The 21,672-nt window shown below is 35.1% G+C and overlaps 2 protein-coding genes across 2 annotated transcripts; both read left to right on the forward strand.

The window, feature by feature from the left end:
* Positions 1 to 9,315: 9,315 nt before the first annotated feature.
* LOC111637486 lies at positions 9,316 to 10,353 on the forward strand. The gene has a single exon (XM_023382988.1). It carries the CDS (start codon positions 9,316 to 9,318, stop codon positions 10,351 to 10,353), a length of 1,038 nt encoding a protein of 345 aa, XP_023238756.1.
* A 5,930-nt stretch (positions 10,354 to 16,283) lies between these two features.
* Positions 16,284 to 21,416, forward strand: LOC111637490. The gene is made up of 4 exons (XM_023382995.1): positions 16,284 to 16,311; positions 20,525 to 20,876; positions 20,978 to 21,047; positions 21,144 to 21,416. The coding sequence occupies exons 2-4, from the start codon at positions 20,529 to 20,531 to the stop codon at positions 21,206 to 21,208; spliced, it is 483 nt and encodes a 160-aa protein (XP_023238763.1). The 5' UTR covers positions 16,284 to 16,311; positions 20,525 to 20,528; the 3' UTR covers positions 21,209 to 21,416.
* Positions 21,417 to 21,672: the final 256 nt, after the last annotated feature.

A 21,672-nucleotide genomic window follows, 5' to 3' on the forward strand; every position in this document is an offset into this window, starting at 1 on the left:
GCAGAAGATAAAAAAGAAAATAATATTAGTCACATGTATTCACAATTTGTAATTACAAAGATCGGCAGACGTACACACCTATTCGTTCGAGAATCGTCGCGCATCTGAGGGTCTGACCCTGCCTATCCCTCTTTTTTAAGCGCTCGTCTTTGCTGTTTTCTTTCTCTTTCCTCTATCGCTCTAGTCCACGTATGCCTATGCATTCATCATAATACGCGCTCACGATTCTTTCGATTCCTTACTTTTCCGTCGCAGATTTCCCATTTTACAATTACGTGACTCATAGCCTAGTGATAACGGAGAAAACAAACAGATAGGACTTCTTATAAGTCAAAATTACGGTTCATAGATTCGAGACAGCTCGGTAGCGCGAACGACCCCAGGCTTTCGCCCGTGCACGCTAGGTAACTTTCATTACAAGCATTTAGCTTTCCGAAGTCTATGACAACAATTGTTTGGCATTGACTGCCATGAATTTCGCGCCATAAGCTGCCTGGACTTGTTCGATTATTTTATCAACTCAATTTCATATTTATTTTCACTTCGCGGTCATTCTCTCTTCTTTTTCCGTTATTTACACGTGTAGGTCATTTCATTGTTATCCACATTTGATATCATTTATCACATACAGTATTGCCTTGACGCTCTTGTCTGTCCGCTACAACTGTCAAGAATTAACGCGATTGGCGAAGCGTAGTGATAGTGGGCCAATAAAAAGCAGGGTCCTTGCCATAATGCGGTTTGCGCGCCAATTTTTGTACGTGCGTTAATCGAGCCGAATAGTTTGGCCGAATATTCGGCTATTCGGCCACGCTCCTAGCCGAGTATTCGGTATTCGGCCTGAGGCCGAATATACTATTCGCTGCAACACTAATAATAGTAGATTTATGGCTCGATTGAACGGGTCGTTTGATTGAGTAGTTGATGAATCGGGCTTTGGGGTGTTTAGTCAAGTTGTTAGTTGTTTTCCGTCTTTCTACGTTTGCTCAGTGCTGAGACAATTGTAAAATTTTTGAACTTAACTTTTTTAAAATTATTTTTACACAATTTTTTGGTAGGAAAATGAGTAAAATGGAGGTGATAAAAGCGAAGTTCGAATTTCTTCGAAATCCGCGTATTGCAAAAGACAAAAGTTCTATGCTAACTGATCTAAAGAATTAAGAATTAAGAATTTTAATGTATAATACGAAAATGATACAGATTAGTGAGATTTTCAATTACGTTTGAAGCGTAGTTATTTTTGAAGTATACGTATATTGCATTAGAAATTTTAAAACAACATAATTTTTATTTCGAACGAGAATGCTTTATTCACGTTATACTATCAGCTTTTCGTTAAAAAAATCATTTCGAATAAGTGAAGTCGTTTATAATTAATGGAGGACATCGTTGATCTAAACTAGAATTTGCTGGAGTGATTGGCAAAGAGGAGGAATACGTCATAAATGTGAGGTCGCCGAATTGGTTGAACTCGACAGTGATTCATTCGATCAAGGGAAACTAATTAATGCTTTCTGCTCTTATTTAAGCGTTTTAATGTTTATAAATTCTGAAACATCGTTTCCTTTTAAGGTTATGTAATTACTTAATTTTCCAACCGATGAATAATTTTATTAATTTCCGATTTCATTTAGGATTTTATTTTAATTTTTACCACTGCTGAAGTCAAAGCCCGATTGGACAACAGAGAAATGTAGTCGATACTTTATTCGTGTCACTTTAAATTCAGGAAATTAAAACGTAAGTAAGTAAATTGCCCAATTTGTCCAGAAAATTTAAAACTTTGCGTTAGAATTTATTTGTCTTCTACTTTATCAATATCCTCGAGGGCTGTTGGAAGGAATTATCTCCAAATGCATTTCTGTTCGGAAGACCGTTCACTAGTTTTATTCGTGATAAATCGCGTGTCTACTTAACTAATTATCAAATATATACGAAATAAAGCAGAAATGTACGCTCAAAAACTGAAAAAATTTAATGTATGATACAAGGAATACTCACAAGCAACCAAGATTTACAAAATTGATAATGATTAAAGGAAAACTATCATCTACTATTTAAAGCTATAATAAAAATATTTATTTAGTAAATAAACAATTGCTAAAACATTGTCTTCTCTATGGGTGGACAATCATATATGCTATTACAACATTACGACTCGGCTGTTTATCAAACGTCAGAATTTTATATATATGCACCGAAGGTACTGATTCGAAGAGCTCTGTTAATACTCGTTATACATTAAAAAATGCTCAAACGGTTAGAGAACTTTGCTCCAGACATATAGTCACGAATTACTCCCCAATTTTTACAAGAATAAATTAACGCGGAACGTTGATATACTCCACCTATACTCCACTCGTTGTAGCTACGACAGCTCTTCTATGACTACTCTTTGTACTTAGCTCTACTAGACAACAATAGTCACATCCCGTACCTTCTGCTATTAGCAAGTTCAGTAATACTGAGATAATAAAGTTTCGAAATGAGGTTGTAGAATAATTACCTGAAATTATTCTCATCTACAATTTCCATAGGCAATCCACGATTTAAGTAGAGATAGCTCAACAATTATAATATCTCTTGTCGAGTAAATTTAAAACAAAACGGAGTTACAATTTTTTCAGAAACAATTGATGGAACGTCATAAACAAGAAAATTTAGAAATCAAATTAGATTTGGACATTAAAATGGCTGACAAATGGAGCGAAGAAGTAAAATAGGTCTTGGATCATTCGCTTCCAGTAACGCAAGTTGCATCTCCTACTCCAATCGTTTCATCTCCAATTACATTAATAATCGATGTATTGGTACTGCAACGATCAGTTTGTGTCATTTACACATTCCGCAATTATCTTTGAAGAAACACGTGACAAATCTATTTGTCAAAGACATCGCGTTATAAAGGAGGAAGATATTTCATTCCAAGAGATTAAGGAAGAAACTACTCCAAAGGAAGATGTAGAGCTGAAGGTTATCCATGATGCAAATCAACAACCTGAATCAACTCGTGACCTGTCAGACTTACCAAATTTAATTCAAAAGTTAAACTCAAAAAAAAAATTAATTCGACGTTTTCTACATTTCTTATTATTCTTATTACTAGCTTATTCGATAACCTCTCGCTCAAATTTTAATAATATTAGCCGACTTTTTTTCTAAGAAAAAAAGTCGCTTTAAAAGAGATTTTTTTTCTCACCGAAAAATCTATTTTTTCAACAATAAGATCAACAAACTATCAATACAAAACAATACATTAATCTTCAGCCAAGTCAAATGCAATCATTTCATCTAAATTCTTTTATTTTTGATAGAAAATTTAGACTAGAGGTAAACTTAAATTTTTTTTTTATTTAAAAATTTCCACTATAACTTATGAAAGGGAAATTTCATTATCCAAAAAAATCTTGACATCAACACCACTGTGACAATTAAGAGAAAAAGGGATAAACACTGGCAGAAGAAGGTAATAAAATTTAAATAAGAAATGAAAAGGTAAAGCGTTCCACACATTTAAAGTTTTTTTCCACGAAGACGAACGTCCCATTAACTTCCGTCCACTCTTTTTTCTATAAAACAGGTATTCGATCTTATTTTAAGAGGTCACGACTTTATTTAAAAAGAAAGTTAATGTCCGCGTAACCCAGGTTGTTGTCCGCCATAGACAGGTTTTACCCGAGCTTTCGCTTTCTACTTCGAGGTCATTTTCGTCGTCGTTTTATTGTTCGAGATGTTTTTCCGGTTGTGGAGTAGGTATAGAAATCATGATGAATTTGTCCTAAGGGAATATATAGATTGATTCTTGTCCTATTTAAGTAGTTTCTATAGCATCGTACGTCTTCTTGATCTACCGTTATTTCGTTGCCGAGTTAGAACTCTTTTTTAGCGATTGGGTGTTTTATTCGGTCTGCGAAAACGCCTAACTTCTTTTTATTTTAACATTTTTAATTGGATAATTAACGGGATTCGGTACTTCTGTTATTCGATACGGACCCGACCATCGAAGTGCCAATTTTAGTTTTGTTACCTGCTAGACGACTACTTCTTTTGCAAAAACTCTGTTTTCTACTTAACTATGTGGCGGTTTGTTTTGTTATCGGTGCCTTTTTTGCCCCGTTTCTGCGGCGTGTTCGGCATACTGTTGTGCTGTATAATGAGTGTTGATCATCCGCTGTCGTAATTCTTTTTCTTCGTAGGATATTGTCGCAGGGCTGGTAACTAATTCAAATGGATATGTTGGGTGTCTTTCATACAACAGATAAAATAGACTCTCGTTATCGGAGGAATGCGGTGCGATATTATAGGAGAATAAAGCATATGGGATTCATTTTTTTAATAAGCGTTATATTAATTTATTTGACAACACTACTACATGGGTGATAAGTTGTAGTATGCAGTCGTTTAATCCGAAGTAGGTCGCAAACTTTCTTAATTAAATATTTTAGAGATAAAATTACGCGGTTTAGCAGTTAACAATTGAGCTGGCGTTGAATGACTTAATATCATATTTGTAACAAACGCTTCCGCAATTATTTTTTTACTAACGTCCGGTAAAGGAACTGCTTCTGCCTATCGACTGAAGTGTTTACAAACTCCAAGATGTATAGGGGAGACCGGGGCAAGATCGGCATGTTAAGCTTTACTTACATTTTGTGTAATTTATTACACAAAATGTAAATACTGCTGTAAACTGGAAAAAAGCTTTGCATATTGTCTATTGGAATGTTACCTTACTATAGAACTGGTTAAAATCAGTTTGGAAATAAAAATAATTAAAATAATTATAACTTTACATAAAGAGAGAAATTGCCGAAGTTTCCTTCGGTATAGGGGCAACAGTAATGGAGGAAGATAGCCAGGTATATAAATTTATGTTATTAACAATGTATAAGTTGGAATTCACTATTAAAACAAAGAAATACAAATCCAACACCCATTTAATATTATTACAACGAAATGCAAGTTCAAAGACATATATACATGAATAACAAATGCAAACATGTTTTCATTTATCATCTGTTTGATTTTTATCCTTTGCTTCTAATGTGGCTTTATGTTGCCGATCTTACCCCGCTAGTCATGATTTCGAAACATTAAGTACAACCCTGAGAACAGAATGCCAAGCCACGATCTGGCCACGTGAATAAGTTGAAGTTACATCCTTCTAACAGGAAAAGTAACTTTCGTTATCATGGAATTATAACAAAACCTGCCAATTCAATATAAATGGAAAAAAAATATTATATGGAATTGAACGAAAATGAAAATTTGCTTGATAATTCAACTACGCTTGTTGGAGAACAATAAAAACACTACACTCAACAAGCCACCAATAAAACTCAACTGCCTAACCTATAACCAGAGTCTCCTTTTAATTTGTTTTTAAAAAAAGTGCTTGACAAACTTGCCCCGTATGCCGAAGTTGCCCCGGTCTCCCCTATGTTTGCATTTGTTGTAAGAAGTAAACATCCGATAATGTTCATCGCTGAACTGTCCAACAGGTGTGTAAGAGTAGCAAATAGTTGTCGTTTTCCCTGTGTTTTTTGGTTTCGTCGTCGATGTTCAGCACGACTTTGAGAGCTTTGACAATAACTTTTTATTTCTTTCTTCATTTCTTCAATAAAACAGTTTTTTCTACGTTGGTTCGCATTATCATTTCTCCCAGATGTTTTGCGATAGGATTATAACGGAAAGTGTATAAAATATACACTGCTGGCCATTAAAATTGCAACACCAAGAAGGAAAGCAAATGAAAAAAAAAATAACTATTGTATGTAAACAGTATGGCATGAAGACAAAATGATTAACTTTGAAAGCAGTTTGGGGATTTACAGGGGTGCAAAATTAGTAGACACAGTTGCCACTCCTGGCAACTAAAATGGCCCTTATCCTGTTAGGCATGGAGTCGAACTGGGCTTGGATGACAGAAACAGGCAACTCATTCCGTGCTGCTTCATGTCTATGTTACAGGAATCAGCGTTAAGCGAGGCATCGTTAAGGGGATCTTACTGTATATCTGTCACAAAGTCGTAAGATATTTCGATAAAAACTTGTCACGGGTAAGCGTTTTTTACGTCGTTTATTACTTACAACGTGCGCTGTTAAACGCCGTTGATTTTTTTTTCAAAACGACCTATTTTTTGCGAGTTATCGCTTTTTTTGGTTGAAGCCACGTGGTCAACTTTGTTTGATCGTAACTAGGGATCCAAGTGGTCTCCGTTTTCGCCGGTTGTCTTGTTTAACTCGGAACATTTTTCTGGTTACTTTACTATATTATTTATTAATTTTCGTTCACGGGTCCTCTTGGTAGGGCGACGGTTGTGTCCTTTATTACGGGACCATCTACAGGCTTAACGGGCCTTTTTTTTTATTACTTTTTTTTAGGGGCGCAGTCACTGTGGTAGCGCCTCACGTCCCGTTTTTTATGGTTCGTTACTTTTTATTCGAGTTATTTTATTAACGCCGCCAACGACACGACACGCAAAGGCCTTTTTGTTTCACACAAAGGCCTTTGTTCTTCCACCTCGTTTTGTGCTAGCCGAACGGCGTGTTTATAGCCGACCGGCGGTTAGTTTTTTCGGTTGTGCCGTTGCATTTTTCGGCGGAAGCTACAACCGCTCGGCATTTGCTGTAGCTGATCAGCGTATCGTATTTTCTCGGCACGGAGTTAAATTTTTCGGCGTTCCTCGTAACCGTTTGGGGGTTCGAGTCAGCCTCTCGGCGTATTGTTTAACCAATAAGCGTTCTTCACTTTTCTTCTTATTTTTCACTCTTATAATGTCGGGGCACGAGGCTCCTGGTATTTTAAGCCACATGACGCTGCATTTGCTGTTCTTGATGAACTTAAAGACTATATCGCCGATAATGAATGTGCCAAAATAGGAACCAAAAAGCATGCCGATTTCATCACTAGATGTGTGGAACGTGTCATCAACATTTTTATGGGACATTCGGTTGACAACTCCATCCGTGAGATATCTAACAAAATCGATAAACTGATTAATAAAGACAATGAGGTTATTATTAACTCTCAAAAAGAAGTGTTAGGCAAACTCAATGAGATTGCCTCTATCACTGGATCACAACCTGCTAAATCATCTCTACCAACTTACAGCACTATTCTAAAATCCGGCTTTGTGGCTCACTCGAAACAAGTGGCCAAGACTCCTCACTGTCAAAAGAATGTGCTGCTGGTATACGGCAGCGATGACAACTCAAACAGTGAAAACCTTCGCAACCTAATACAAAAGAAAATAAAGCCTTCTCAGCTACAAATTGGTGTGGAGAAAATCCGCAAAATCAGACAGGGAGGTCTCGCAGTGGAACTAACTTGCAAGGAGGACACCACCATTCTTGAGAAGTGTATAGCGGACAACCTACCTGAGCTTCTGACAAAAATACCCAAGAAACGAAACAATCATATCGCTGTATACTCTGTGCCAACAGAACTAAAACGCAGTGACCTTTCAAAATATATTTATGACCAAAATTCTATCATCAATGAAAGCTACTCAGAAAAAGAATTCAATGACCAGTTTAAAGTAAAATTCAATATCGGACACAAGGAGACACCATTTCACAGCTGGGTTGTGGAGGTATCTCCACAGGTGAGAAAGCATCTACTTATAACCAGGAAAGTTAACCTTGACTGGTCGCGGTGCAGGGTGGCCGATTTCTGCCCAGTCTTGCAATGCTTCCGGTGTTGCAGGTATGGGCACTCCGCAAAATTTTGTGAGCAGGAGACTGCCACATGTAGCCAGTGCGCTGGCANTGAGCACAACATCAACGAAATCGAAAACGCCTGTGACAAATTTATTCCAAAAACTACCCCAAGACGCGAATCTGTGCCTTGGTGGAACACACGACTCACCGACCTGCGTAGGACCAACAACACCCTCAGAAGAAGATATCAAACCTGCAGAACCGAACCAACTCGTACCAACCTCAAGCAACAATACCACAATCACCAGACCCTGTACAAGAAGGAAATCAAAGAGGCAAAGATCAACTCCTGGCGGCAGTTTTGCACTGCTGCATCTACCAATCCCTGGGGTTACCTCACCAGGATGTGCACCGACAAGCTACGGAGGACACANACCAACCTCAAGCAACAATACCACAATCACCAGACCCTGTACAAGAAGGAAATCAAAGAGGCAAAGATCAACTCCTGGCGGCAGTTTTGCACTGCTGCATCTACCAATCCCTGGGGTTACCTCACCAGGATGTGCACCGACAAGCTACGGAGGACACAGATACTCGTCAACGAAGACACTAAACCCCCCCAACGACTGCATTATGAACACCTTGCATCAACACATGGACAACTTCTGTATTAGTGACAGCACTGACAATGACACACCTTGGCAGAGCTCTATTCGTGATACTGTGAACATCCCTATTAATACAGACAACTCCCCTGAATTCAACTACCACGAAATAGACAACGCTTTCAAAAAGCTAAAAGAGGGCAAAGCTCCTGGCATTGATGGCATTAACGCTAAGCTAGCAAAGAAAATCTGGAACCTCATTCCCCAGCAACTAACAGACATGTTTAACATTTGCCTGTACTCAGGTATCTTTCCCCGCAAGTGGAAAACTGCTAAAATCGTGCCCGTGCCAAAACCTGGCAGGCCAAAAGACCTCCGGCCAATCTCCTTACTACCTATACTTGGCAAAGTTTTAGAGTGTCTCCTCACTGACCGTCTAACTTGGCATATTGAACACAATTCCTTACTTAACAGTACTCAGTTCGGCTTCAGGCCTCAACTCTCCACCAACGATGCCATTAACCATGCTGTCCATTCCATCAAGAACTTGCTGGACAATTATAAGTACGTTCTGGCCATCAGCCATGATATATCAAAGGCGTTTGATAGTGCCTGGTGGCCGTTCGTCCTTTGCCAGCTCAGGAATGCTGCTTGCCCTGCCTGCCAACATCTACAACCTCCTTAAGGATTACCTGCATGACCGCAAAGCTGTTTACAGTATGGGACCCATTTTGTCGAACGAGAAGTAGAGCGTGGCTGCCCGCAGGGGTCGGTCTGTGAGCTGCTTCTGTGGAACTTAACCTTTAACGCTTTCCTACAAGAAGACTTCAGTCAGGACGCTACAACTGCCTACACTGACGACGTCCTTATCTTGATTGGAGGAAAATCCCGTGCAGTCTTGGAACAGCGTAGCAGTGAGATCCTTGACAGGATCTACCATTGGGGTACTCGCGACAAACTTCTATTCAATCCAGACAAAACCACCAGTATTGTCTTTAACAAACCAGGTAAACCTAACCTGTACCTCTGCACCCCAACTGTGAGAATGAATAACCAATCTATTAAGGTCGAAAAATGTATTAAATACCTTGGCGTCTGGCTGGACTTTCGTCTCAGCTGGGACATTCATATCAAATACATCGCCAAACGCACTAGCCTAATTTTTCACGCCTTCTCACAGATTGCGCGGAAAGGCTGGGGCCTTAATTCTGAGGGGCTCAGTGTCATATACGACCATATCTACGTCCCCATCATCACCTATGGCTGTCTTTGCTGGGGAGACGCCGCTCAGAAGGTACATCTACATAGAAAGTTGATCTCCTCCCAACGAAAAGCACTCCTTTTAATAACAAGAGCATATCGTACTGCTCCAAATAGCAGTTTGCAAGTGATCTCTCGCAAACCCTTCATCACTGAAATCATCAGGATGGAACGAAGTATCTGGAGCCTCAAGAATGGGAATGATATCTCCACTCCATCTTGCAACATCCAGGCCTGTAATTATGAATATCTGAGTCCTTACACTCAGGCCATACCTCCCCATATCAACAACCTTATTGGTAACAGCCCGCCCCTCAATCCTGATCTTGTCATCTACACAGATGGCTCTGGCCACAACAACTCAATAGGCTGTGCTTTTGTTGCCTACTGCAACAATATGGAAATTTACTCACAACAGAACAGACTTCATAACACCTGTACTGCCTTCCAATCTGAAATTCTAGCCATAAATATGGCCATTAACTGGATTGAGCAAAGGTACACGGAAAACAGCATTCACATCATTACCGACTCCTCCTCTGCCATCGAACTAATCTGTGGCACCAAACTCCATCCAATAGCCACATCCATCCGGCACTTAATCCTTCACTCCAGCAACTCATACCATATTACTTGGACCCGGGGGCACCAGAACACCGAGGGAAATAAGCGGGCTGATCAGCTGGCGAAGGCCGCGGCTGTTGATGACTCCCTTACCATCATCTACAACAAAATCAGTCACGACAGAGTGAGAAAAATTATGTACAAGGATGTCTTAAGTCGCTGGCAATCATCTTGGTCTCAACGACACAACGAACCNTGAAGCACCATTGTATTTAATATTATATAGTTGTAATCTATTACAAAGCTTATAATATTTTATTTTTGCACAAAATTATTTAATAATTAATTTTTTTTATTCAATGACAATAGGTTAATGAAGAATATCAACGAAAACTACTATAAAATGCATATAAAAATTCTGTATTTTTTGATATTGCTGCTGTTTCTCTTTGTCTTCGTACAACCGTTTATAATTATCTGTTTACTTCAAAATTCAAATATTCGAATGGCTTCACACGTTACCGAAGAGGGCAATATGAGGTCGGGGAAAACTAATGAGGAGGATGCCATCATCAATGTCAACGCTATTGGTTACCAAGTGAAAAAAAGAGAAATCACGTCCGAAACCGAAAAAGTGTGCCAAGCGGATTGTTCTCTGACACCAAATCCATCTGAAATAAACGACGATACAATAAATATAAAGGAAGATTGGAATGTAAAGGTGAGCGTTTAGTTAAACCCGTATAATCTAAAATAATTAGAAACAAATTACTTCAAATAATTAATAAGCGTAACAATGTGTTATTTTTACTTGTTTAAATTGTCTTTCGTTTGTTGTTTATGTAGAAAACTGATCTCTTAGAATACTGTTTCACTGCCGATGACTTTTGTCAAAGAAACAGAGAAAAATCAAAAGGTATTTCTTTTATTATATACATGACTTAGATATAAAATTTTCTGTGGAATCGAGAACAATGATATTTATATTTTAACATTTATTTAAACAGACGAACAGAAAGACAATTTTGGAGGAGAAAACCAACAAGAAAATGAGAGTAAGAGAATTTTCTGACTCTTTTTATATTATATTGAGAATTAATATCGCCGTTGTACAATTTCATAATTGCTTCTTTGAGCAAATTCTGATTTATTGTACTTTTGATAAGACATGCGTTGTTTTTGCTGTGACAATAATTTCTTGGGTTGAAAATAATAGAGTTTGTGTTAAGATTTTCATTGCGCGCGGTAGAAATAGTTGTTCATCTAGTGTAAAATTTACGTCTTCATTAGCGTAAAGATGTTCGTCCAGTTCCTTTTCGAACGTTTTTATTCTATTTGGTATAATTCATAGTGTTTATACAGATAATTTCCTTCTAAAATTGATTCATTTTGTTTCGAACGTGGCAAGCAAATCATATAGAAATTTTCCTGTAATTGTTTGCTTTTAATTATTTTTCGAAATTCTCTTTTCAAAAGTAATAAAAAATATTTTCTAGTGAAAAAATCCTTTAATTCATGAAAAACGTTTTTCCAATTTTACAATAAAATAGAAACAATACTCACTACACTAAAACATAAATGTGATAGAAAGGTAAATTGTAAAGTTTTAAGTTCAAGAATACATGTGCAAGAGTGCACAAATAAGTTTTTTATTATAATTAAAATCGTAAAAACTTTTGTACTATCAATATACAATTTCTATTTAATTAAATGTGTTATGTCTTTTCATATCGATTATTTACATTTTGTTTTTTTTCTAAAAAAATTACATTTACTATGTTGAAAACATGAAATTTTCTCGTAATCTGAACATTTCTGTCAACTTCGTGTGAGAAATACTTCCTTAAAACTCTTATTTACGCTAGTGATAAACAAATGAACCGACAAAAAGAATGGCGAGGCTTTGGCTTCCAACGAAAAGTTAAGAAAATTAGGAAAAACGTTTGATAATTTTTAATTATCCCGACTTGAACTTTCATTTTATATTACAATTTTAAGACATTTGACTTTCTTACGAAACACAGACTTTTAATTATCTTGTAACATTTAAATAGTTCAATTTTAACTCAAAGTGAATTGTGACGTATTACATGTTGATAAAAACATTTTTATTTTAATAATTTCGAATTAATGTGCAATTTATTTTTAAGTAAAATATTTAATTGACGTTTTTCTTTTCAGATTGCATTCTCCAAGAAATTACAGGTGATGAGACTTTTCAGTATCAAGAACTCAGTTTTGATTTAAACGGAATATTTTTGTTAAAATTGATAAATATCGAAGAGGGTCCAAAAGACAATTACAAGATTATTTTACTAGAAAAGGCTACTTATTTATTGAAAGAATTTCGACTTAATGAAAAACGAGAAGTTAAAGTACTGAAAGAGTTTAAATTACCCGATCAAATGTATTCTCGGGGAATTATTGAACACAATGGAAATATTTATGGTCGACACGACAATTTCTCAGAAGAAAGAGTTGTCAAGTATAACGTTGAAACTGGAAATTTGACTTTTGGGAGTGATGTCGATTTTGTCGAGTATGCGGTCGGCGTACATTTACTTCTGAGTGACAACTTTTTCTGGGCGATTGACAATACATATATGACAACACGTTCGGAAGGTCTTCAAAACAGTGTTTTGGTGGGGTATAAAATGGATTTGGGTAATTTAAAAGTTTTGTCAAAGCTGAATTTTACTCTGAATAATTGTTTACTTTCTTATATGTTCGTCGCTTATGATAAGTTGTATTGCGTCCATTATCGCTCACCTAAGTTTTATATTTCGTCGGCTTCGAACGACGAAGAGTTTCTGTACATTGATTTACAGGAACACCCAGACTCTTACGATATCGAAAGAGTCTTGTATAATGTTAAGGAACAAAATCTTTACATACAGTTTATAAATTACAGACAAAACTATAAAATTCTCGTACAAAAGTTACACTTCAATTGTTCAAACGAAGATTGACGAATTGCGTCAAAACCTGAATTATTTTTACATTTTCATAGAAAATCGCTCGTACCGATGAATAGTTTTAATGTTAATTTCTTTGTATGTAATACTAATAAAAAAAATCACATCTCTGGCCATACATACAAATACTGCGACTAACAAAAAATATGAGTTGAACGCTCGAAAGACGAAACAACAGCACATTTTGCTCAAAAACTTTTACAAGTCGGTGAAGGCACATAACCCAGTGACTAGACGAATCAGCCTCATTAAACTGAACAGTGATTTTTGCAACATAGCCACTACTGAAAACGAACTCATCCACCAAATTTATCCAAACATTGTTCACAACTATACCAATCCGGAGTGGCTATTTCGAAGGCAATTTTGGCAACTAAAAATGATATTGTCGACGATATCAACTTTAATATTCAAAAAAAAATTTCGGTGACGAGAGAATATACAAATCGATCGACAGAAAGTGTCAACTTTCCTACAGAANCAACTTGTAAAGAAACATGAGGTAATTGCCCCTCTTGCCACTAGCAACTAAACCATCTGTATATACTGTTTCGTATTGTAATATATTTTACTGCCTCCAGCTACAACCCACTTTTCATTGTACTCCCCACACCTTACCACTTGTTACAATACTGTAATTAAATGCCCTATACTTTACTGTATCTTTTTGCTATTTGTATATACTGTAGTTCCCACTCGGCTATGCTTAGCGGTACCGAGTATGTATTGTACCAATACGTTAATAAATAATAATGTAATGTAAAAAAAATGTAATGTCTATGTTACACTTCATCAACTGTATTATCTGGAGAGGGGTGGTGGGCTAGTCTCTCAGCAACCCATGACTAGATGTTTTCAATTAGTGAGAGATCTGGAGACCGTGCAGGCCAGGGCAGCAATCGAATACCTCTGTATTCAGGAAGGTCAGAATACGACGTGCAATATGAGGGCTTGCATTATCTTGTTGGAAGATGGCATTTCGCAGGCCTGGAAGATAGGGCACAACCACTAAACATAAGGTGTCAGAAATGTACCGATCTGCGTTCAAATTACTGTCGATCCTAACTAGAGATGTGTGTGCCATATACCCAATGGCACACACATCTCTAGTACCCATGTACCCTGACCATCGAAGTGCCAATTTTAGTTTTGTTACCTGCGAGACGACTACTTCTTTTACAAAAACTCTGTTTTCTACTTAACTATGTGGCGGTTTGTTTTGTTATCGGTGTCTTTTCTGCCTTGTTCCTGCGGCGTGTTCGGCATACTGTTGTGCTGTATAATGAGTGTTGATCATCCGCTGTCGTAATTCTTTTTCTTCGTAGGCGATTGTCGAAGGGATGGTTACTAATTTAAATGGATATGTTAAGTCTCTTCCATACAACAGATAAAATGGACTCTCGTTAGCGGAGGCATGCGGTGCGATATTACAAGAGAATAAAACATATAGGATTCTTTCGTTTTAATAAGCGTTTTATTAATTTGTTTGACAACACCACTACATGCTGGGTGATAAGCGATAGTATGCAGTCTTTTATTCCGAAATAGGTCACAAACTTTCTTAATTAAATATTTTAGAAATAAAATTATGCGGTTTAGCAGTTAACAGTTGAGTTGGCGTTGAATGGCTTCATATGATACCGTATTTGTAACAAACGCTTGCGCAATTGTTTTGCTACTAATGTCCGGTAAAAAAACTGCTTCCGCCTATCGACTGAAGTGTTCTACAGACTCCAATATGAATCTGCTTGCATTTATGATGAGAAGTAAAAATCCGACAATGTTCATCGCTATTCGTTGGAACAGGTGCGTAATAGAAGCAAATAGTTATAAGTCTCCCTGTTTTTTTCAACCTCGTCGTCGATGTTTAGCACAACTTTGAGAGCTTTGACAACAAGTTTTTATTTCTCTCTTTATTTCTTTCTTTCATTTCTCTTGTAGGTATCCTATCGATTTAATCGTAATTATTTGGCTGATAAAAACGCGACTCAAAGCGTCAGCATTTTGATGAGCGTTTGCTGGTTTGTGCACGAGTTCCTGAAACAAAATAATCCATGTATACAGTTTAGAGCAGTGTTTAATTGATTAAACCCTGCTCTAGACTGAAACGTAGAAACAGAAAAATAAAATATTTAATTATTAAGCAATTTCCCATAAAAATGTTTTTTTCTTTTACTTTATTGACATTTTCGAGTACTGCCAAATCGATTAAATAAACGTAAAGTTGCCTTTTATATAATAATAAACTGAGTTTATTACTTTCATTTTAGTTATCGTTTGACATTAACTTTTATTTATTCATTTATATAGATTTTTAATATGCTTAATGTACAAGATTCGGCTTGTTAATAAATTTACGTATAAGTAAATTGCAATTTGATTTTTGTATAATTTTGAAAAGAACGTTTCGTTACATTTTTGCTGAAAAATAGAAATTCAATCATAGTTTAATTTTACCATTTACTTAATTTTAAATAAGTTTGTTTTCTGCCTGAGCGTGTGTTTGTCTGTCCTCTCTAAACGTCGAGAAAGGAATCGGGTAGATGTAAATTTAAAAGGATATGGAACGATTTAAAGCAGGAAGAACGGATTAAATATATAATGTCTACTGATACGGATCGGGAGTGACTTTATTTTAGTTCGAACATTTTTTACTGAAAGGAGGTAAAACGTGAGAAAAAATCATTAAATCCCGGCATTGTTCCTTTGTCAAAATAAACACTAACCAATTATAACACAATTTTTTTTTGTTGCCGAGATAATTCATTTACATCTAACGCTTTCAATACATTTTATAGGTCATCTTCAAGTTGAAAAAGATTGGAAAATATTTCTGTCGAATAAATGTTAGCTTGTTTATTATCAGTTCTGCAGATCATTTTATTTATAAGTGGTATGTTTATTTGTCACATTGAAAATTTTAATGCGTATAATAGAATTTATGAAAACTTTAGGAACATATAACTATGATATATTTCTAATGTTGTGTTATTTTCCACCTTACTTTACATTTCAAATACGCGAAGAAAATTTAGTAATTAAATAAATCTGTTTCTGAGATTTTAAACATTATTTTAATAACAAGTAACAACAAATTTAGAGTATCGACAAGCTGTAAATAAATAACTAACGTCACACGAAGATTTTATCAAAAGTATGAAACAAACGGAAACTCGTGTTTAGATCAATTAAAACTCCAAGTAAAAGCGTATAGTGTCAAAGCCCAAAGCGGACATCACTCGGTATGTATTCGTTTTATTTAAAAGAATTTATTCGAATTTCATCGAAATAAATAATCTTCGAGTTCGTGCACCTTTTTGTTAGTAAACAATCACGGTTTTAAATTTAAAATCAGTTTTAAATTAAATTTTATAAAAAAAAAAAAAAAACTCGCGCCTGTGTCGAATATTTCTATTTTTAATGTATAATTAAAGCAGAAATAGATTTTAATATCGATACGAAAATTAAGGTGTCGTTCGTTCGCATCGCAGCTTTATCGTTATAACGAAGAAGGCGAGTCAAGAGTTTCCTGATTATTCCTTTAATACTCTGATAATCTTTAATATTCACTTTAATTAGTTGAATAATTTATATAATCAAGTGCATTTAAATAATGTTTCGTTGAGAACACCTTGGGCGTATTTTAACCTATAGGCACGCGCGTGCTCCGTCAAATAGAAATTGCGCTCGCTCGGTCAATTAGGCACCAAATTAAAAAATTAATTAATAAAAATTTGGCGTCGAAAAACGGGTATTTTTACTTTAATCCAGTTTTCTGATATGTTTGTAGTCGAATTTCGTCAAAAAGCTCTAATTTCGTTATAATTTTGTTGATGATTTTAATTTTTTAATATTAGAAGGTAATTAACATAAATTACAAAGTGTCGTGTTTCATTTTCGCTCCCGTTCAAGTTTATAGTCCTAGATATGCGCCGATGTTTGCTTTTACTTCTACTGGTGTTCCCGCTTTTACTTCACCCTCGTTCGTTTTGGTTACAGACGATGGGGAGACGGGCGTCACGTGATCGCTTACCCCACTTTTTACCACAGGAATTATAGTACCTTGAAAGTTTTATTTTTTTTCTCCATTTTAGTTATTATTAGCTAACTTTTTTTGATAGTTTCTCATATATATGTGTTTTCTAAAGTTGCAGATATTTTTTCTATAATGTTTCATCAATTTATGTTTTTTTTTTCGCATTTTATATATAAAATATAAGAAAATTCAAAAATTAATTAAATGTTATCAGAAATGCTAAACTATAAGTACAGTGTGTGTTAGAGTACTATTGCGAATAGATATAGTAAATTATTTGGTAAACGTATTTGTTATTTTAATTTTTATAAATTATTTAATTTAATACAATGCGACGTGCTCAGAATCGATCAATTACAGTCGCGCGTTATTTAAGATGGCGGCGGGACCCGATTCAATTACTTCTTCGTTTCTGATGTTAATTAGAGAGTGCTATTTTAATGTAATTTTAGACATAGTGTATGTTTATTATAATTAATAAATTTATATAAGAATAATATATATTACTGACTGTAGTTTAATGCTTACTTGGCGCAATGTAACGGTAAAATATATAAAGCAAATTAATGCAATTTTTTTTATATTTACTAATATACAGTAAATGCTTGACTACGATTAAATCCTCGATTTATACGTTTTCTCTACTATCTAACAGTATAAAATACTTGTTGTAAAAATATAGAATTTTTATTTAAATAATAAAAATTCNCCGTTTTCACAGAATGCAAGAATTAGGTCCCCCGTTTCCAGACTAATTAGAGAATTTTTACGTTTAGTCAAACGAACTATTTTCAATTTGATCAATTTACTGTAACGTTTACAATCGTCCTATAATCGAACCAATTCGAATTCGAATTCGAAAATTTTTAAAATCGAAATAGAAAATCTTCCACTTTCAACCACTTTCAAGCCCATATCTCCCACACCCTTATAGCTATCGAATTCGAATTCGAAAATTTTTAAAATCGAAATAGAAAATCTTCCACTTTCAACCACTTTCAAGCCCATATCTCCCACACTATTATGACGTGCGTGTCCCTATATTTCACTTTTCCGCCAAAACTACACATCGCACGTGAATGGTGTTTGTATGTGGTGGTAGCCCCAAGTCTCCATTCGTGCACTATGGTGGTTGCGTATCGATAGCTATAAGGGTGCGGGAGATATGGGGGCTTAAAGTGGTTGAAAGTGGTTCTCTATTTCGAATGTTATGTTCATATTTCTTCGAATTACATTCGAACATAAAATTCGAATATTGGTTCGATTATAGAACGATTGTAAACGTTCCAGAAACGTTGAAAATAGTTCGTTTGACTGGACGTGAACAGGAGAAGTTCATAAATAGAATCGGGACCAAGTCTCTAATTAGTCTGGAAACGGGGGACCTATTTCTTGCATTCTGTGAAAACGGGTAAGATTGACTATAATGTAAATAATTTCAACTTTCGTTTATTGACATCTGATTTGTTAAATTTCACGGAATTGTGTTATATTTCAACTCTATTATTTATTTTCTGGAAAATAATAGATTCTAGTAAGTCTTACTAGAGTCTATTATATAGACTTATTAGTCCTCCACTGTTAAAAATAACAAACTGCTAATCGCTATATTACTTTGTATTAACAGTCGAGATGGCGTTCAATGACTTAATACGATATCTTTAACAAACGCTTCCGCAATTATTTAGCTACTAACGTCCGGTAGAGGAGCTGCTTCCTTCTATCGACTGAAGTGTTCTACAAACTTTAAGATGTATTCGTATGCATTTATAATGAGAAGTAATAATCTGACAATGTTCATCGCAATTCGTTGGAACAGGTGTGTAAAAGAGGCAAATAGTTTTATCTCTAGCTGTGTTTTTCGACTTCGTCTTCGATGTTTAGCTCAACTTTGACAGCTTTGACAACAACGTTTTATTTCTTTCTTCATTTCTTCAATAAAACAGTTTTTGTATGTCTGTTCGCATTATCATTTCTCCCAGATGTTTTGCGAGACAATTATCACGGAAAGTGTATAAAATATACTTTTTTATGCTTAAATGTATCACAAAAAACTTCTTTTCCGTGTAAATAAAATTCGTACAATTTTAGATTGATTAATTTTCCTGCGGTTGTTTTCTCTTTTAAAACTTGAATAATTGGTTTTGATCGTACGTCCCACTGTTGTAGATTTCCTATCTGTGATCGATTCAATCTCAATTAAAATGCGACTTAAAGGGTCGGCATTTTGATGAGCATTTGCCGATTTGTGCACGAGTTCCTGAAAGAAGATCCATCTGGACAGTTTAGAGCAGTGTTTAATCGATTAAACAATGCTCTAGACCAATATATTATCACCAAAAGAACATTACGTCATGAGTTATTCGTATCATGTATTTTTAAATTATAGCTATGAGAAATTTGAAATATCTCACATTTTTGGAAAAATTCATAGATTTTTAGCTATTTCAAATATCCCGCTATTTGACACTCGAGGTTATTTAGTTTTTGTCCGACGCTAGGTGTTAATAAAATTTAATATGAGACTTCAACTTTAGCTGTATATGTTCTGTGGTCTTCGGCGTTTTCGGTAAGCTCGCAATGGTATCGGGCTCATACTCATAACTACTTTCAGTCCAGCTTGACAAAGTTCCGTGTTATTCTGTAGTTTCGTTTTATTATCGACAATGCATCTGGAGAGATTTTGCAACCGACAGCACTCAAAGTCAGATGTCTCACTTTTAAATATTTTTAAATTGTTTGATTCTCGGCTATGTTTTATTTTCTTCAAAAAGATAAATATATCTATTTTTTGTGTTTTTTTATATTAAACCAGGCAAGTGTTTGACCACGATCTCACCTACGGGGAAGCGACGATGTGGTTGAAGCTTGCTTGTTTACTTTAAGTAAAAAAAAAAAAAAATAGGTGCGTGGCCCGGCAGGAAATATTATTTCACCTTGGGACGTATTTTAAATATATTTTTTATTTATTTGTTTGCTTCGAAATTCGTTTTCACACCTAAACTAAAATTCCTATTTTTTGACAACTATTAATATTTCGGAAAACATTTCTGTTAAACACGATATAAGCATTGCTTATTAAGGCAATTTTTATATTATTAAACCATATTTAATTATTTTATTTATTGCTTGGGACTTTAATTGATTTATAACGCATTTAATTGCTATATTTTACCTTAAATTACGATATCGTTTCGGGTTGGAAAATAGTTTATTTGACTTTCGCTTATTTATAACGTAAAAATTTCTTGGAACTTCGAACGATTGGCCTGCGATAACGAATTAAATTCGAAAAATTCGACAATGAAGCACCACCACTGTATTTAATATTACATAGTTTTAATCTATTAGGAAGCTTATAATATTTTATTTTTGCATAAAATTATTTACTAATTAATTTTTATATTCAATGACAATAGCATAATGAAGAATATCGAAGAAAACCACTATAAAATGCATATAAAAATACTGTATTTTTTGATACTGCTGCTGTTTCTCCTTGTCCTCGTACAACCGTTTATATTCATCTATTTACTTCAAAACTCGAATATTCGATTGGCTTCACCCGTTACCGAAGAGGGCAATATGAAGTCTGGGAAAACTAATGAGGAGGATGCCATCATCAATGTCAACGCTATTGGTCACCGAGCGAAGAAAAGAGAAGTCTCGTATGAAACCGAAAAAGATTGCCAAGGGAATTGTTCTCTGACACCAAATTCATCTGAAATAAACGACGATACAATAAATATAAAGGGAGATTGGAATGTAAAGGTTAGCGTTTAGTTAAACCCGTGTAATTTGAAATAATTAATAAGTATAACAATGTGTTGTTTTTACTCGTTTAAATTGTCTTTCGTTTTTTGTTTATGTAGAAAGCTGATCTCTTGGAATACTGTTTCACTGCCGATGACTTTTGTCAAAGAAACAGGGAAAAATCAAAAGGTATTTCTTTTATTATATATATGTCTTATATATAGAATTTTCTGTGGAATCAAGAACAATGATATTAATTTAATATATTAACATTTATTTAAACAGACGAACAGAAAGACCATTTTGGAAGAGAAAAGCAACAACAAAATAACAGTAAGATATTTTTTTGACTCTTTTCATATTATATTCAGAATTAATATTAACGTTGTACAATTTCATAATTGTTTCTTTAATCAAATTTTGAATTTATTGTACTTTTGATAAGACACGGGTTGTTTTGCTATGACAATAATTTCTTGGGTTAAGAATAATAGAGTTTGTGTTAAGATTTTCATTCTGCGCAGTAAAAGTAGTTGTTCATCTATTGGAAAAAGTAAAAGGTTGATATTAGTTTTTCAGAAATCATTTTTTTAGACACNGTTTTTCCGGTTGAGGAGTAGGTATACAAGTCATGATGAATTTGTCCCAAGGGTCTATATAGATCGATTCTTTTCCTATTTGAGTAGTTTGTATAGCATCGTACGTCTTCTTGATCTACCGTTATTTATTTTTGATCTACCGAGTTCAAACACTTTTCTACCGATTGCGGGTTTTATTCGGTCTGCGAGAACGCGTAACCCTTTTTTATATTAAC

Source organism: Centruroides sculpturatus, unplaced genomic scaffold (genome assembly GCF_000671375.1).
Source record: "Centruroides sculpturatus isolate CEXI.00-Female unplaced genomic scaffold, Cexi_2.0 scaffold1111, whole genome shotgun sequence".
Lineage (NCBI taxonomy): Eukaryota > Metazoa > Arthropoda > Arachnida > Scorpiones > Buthidae > Centruroides > Centruroides sculpturatus.